The sequence below is a fragment of the Phaethon lepturus genome, unplaced genomic scaffold (assembly GCF_000687285.1).
Source record: "Phaethon lepturus isolate BGI_N335 unplaced genomic scaffold, ASM68728v1 Scaffold55391, whole genome shotgun sequence".
NCBI classification, from domain to species: Eukaryota; Metazoa; Chordata; class Aves; order Phaethontiformes; family Phaethontidae; genus Phaethon; species Phaethon lepturus.
Window position 1 is genome coordinate 1,316 of NW_010516620.1, and position 2,037 is coordinate 3,352.

General features: G+C 38.4%; 1 protein-coding gene across 1 annotated transcript; it reads left to right on the forward strand.

Moving 5' to 3' along the window:
• The first annotated feature begins 1,085 nt into the window (after positions 1-1,085).
• On the forward strand, positions 1,086-1,640 carry LOC104616141 (uncharacterized protein C7orf72-like). The gene is given in 1 exon segment (XM_010296096.1): positions 1,086-1,640. A coding segment is annotated over 1 exon segment (555 nt).
• The last annotated feature ends 397 nt before the right edge of the window (positions 1,641-2,037 follow it).

The following is a 2,037-nucleotide window of genomic DNA, read 5'->3' on the forward strand; positions in this document are numbered from 1 at the left end:
AATAAATAAGGAAGATTTATTTATTTATTTATTTATTTTCTGCTCCATCAGTAAACTACTCCAAAGAAAAATCACTATGATTCTGCATCATGGAACATAGCTTTTTATTACTATAAACCTGAACTGTAAGACATGTTAGACCTCCTTCTGACTCTGTGTTAATCAAGAGCAAGTTAGGAATTCAGGGGAGGTACATCTGTGTGAGACTGACATAAATGAGAGAACTATCAGACGCTAATTTTTCCTGACAAAACCACAAAGTAAAGGCTCCATAATGGGAATTGAGCTGGCCAAATAAACGTAGTTTGATTTTTCCAAAGTGCTGTTTGCAGATGGCACTGAATTCATGCAGAGAAGACCTCTACAAATCAGACTGCTTTTGTTTAGATTGCTAAATGAAGACCATCGAGCTTGGGATTTGGAAATGAGTGCTGCATATTCTGACTTGAGGCATTAGTGGATTTGCTGCATGGAAAACTCTGATGCCAATGTGATTTACTCATTCCGAGTAATTATTGTAAGTTTGCATTTAGGTGCAGTAGTGTTTGATAAAATTTGTTTTAGTTAAATCAGTGTTTCAATTTAATTCATATTTGTGATATCAACAGAATAGCTTATTTTAAAATACCTCAATGAAAACACCATATAGTTCTTAGTAAGAGTGAAAATGTCTCAAATAGATGAATAAATAACTGGTAGTGCCATTTCAAATTGTTATGTGTGCCCACTTGAAAGACTAGATTATTGGGGTATGCATGAACCATGTTTTGCACCAAGAGACATTTCATTGTGAGGTGGTTTTCATTGTTACCAAGCAACAAAAAAACCTCTCTGCTCATTCAGTGGCTGTGTTCTTTCTGTACTATACTTGATAAACCTCTTTTCAGGAAAGAATGCACTACTGCCTTGCTCTTTATGGTATGTACTGTTGTACATACATGTATGTACATGCATCTATGTACTGATCTTCTGGAAGACAACTTCTAGTTTTACTGCGGCTTGTTGGCTAGAACCTCAGAAACTTGGAGAAACAGGAGCACGTGGAGTCTTTTAAGTTTACTGCCACATAGGGACAATAGAAAAGAATGACCATGGATTCCCACAGAGCTGAAAGGTAGGCAAGCGCCTTTAAAAAGTCCGCCTTGTCAGTTGAACCAGTTCACAAGATGGATTGCCAACAGTATCGAAGTCTGTTAAAGAAGATATGCATGCCTGTTGTGAGATGTCCTGAGAACAGACATAGCTTCGCCAGCTTTGAAGAGAAAAACAGTAATTCTTTCCTTAAATTCAATCCATTCACCCCTCCAGTAGGGCCTAATTACCCTTTATTCCCACACCGGGATGATGTGCCTTTAGTGGATCCCTGCTCAGGTTTTGTGAGCTCAGGAGCAGATGCTGACCTGCAGCCCAATGTTGGAAGAACTATTGAATCCCTGGTGGACTACAGTGATGTGAAACCTCACCAGCGGATCCCCATCACAGGACAGAAAGGCCAGACTGCCCACAGGAGGCCTATGATCCTCCTAGAGGAAATCAGCCAGAACAGAAGGTGGAACTCCAGGGCTGTGTCAGCTGCATCTCTCAGGGCACGACTAAGAGGTAAAACAAACTACTGTTTTTATTTCTTAATCACCATATAAATTGGTGATGCTTAATGAATAAATACAATTAGTTTCTGAACTCCATTCCCCAAGCTCCTGAAAGAAAAACCTTGTAAGATATATTTGCCCTGGGCATTTGAACTGAATATAACAACTGTGATAGAGTGTTTGTATGATTCATTGTCCCTGTTGTAGCAAAGAGGTAGCATTCAGAAAACTCTAATGAGCATTCTAATGCTGGGGGAAAAAAAATCTTTGAAGGTAAAAAACGTTTTAAAAAATTTATTTAGGTAAATAATGAAGTTATATACAATAGTCCTAATGAGTACCTCTTTTAATGTAAACCAAAATAACAAATCACTGCAGAGTCGGGAAATCCCCTGGATATTTCTGTGTCTCTTAGTGTTTCCTAACAAGTTGCAGTGCAGCACATCTA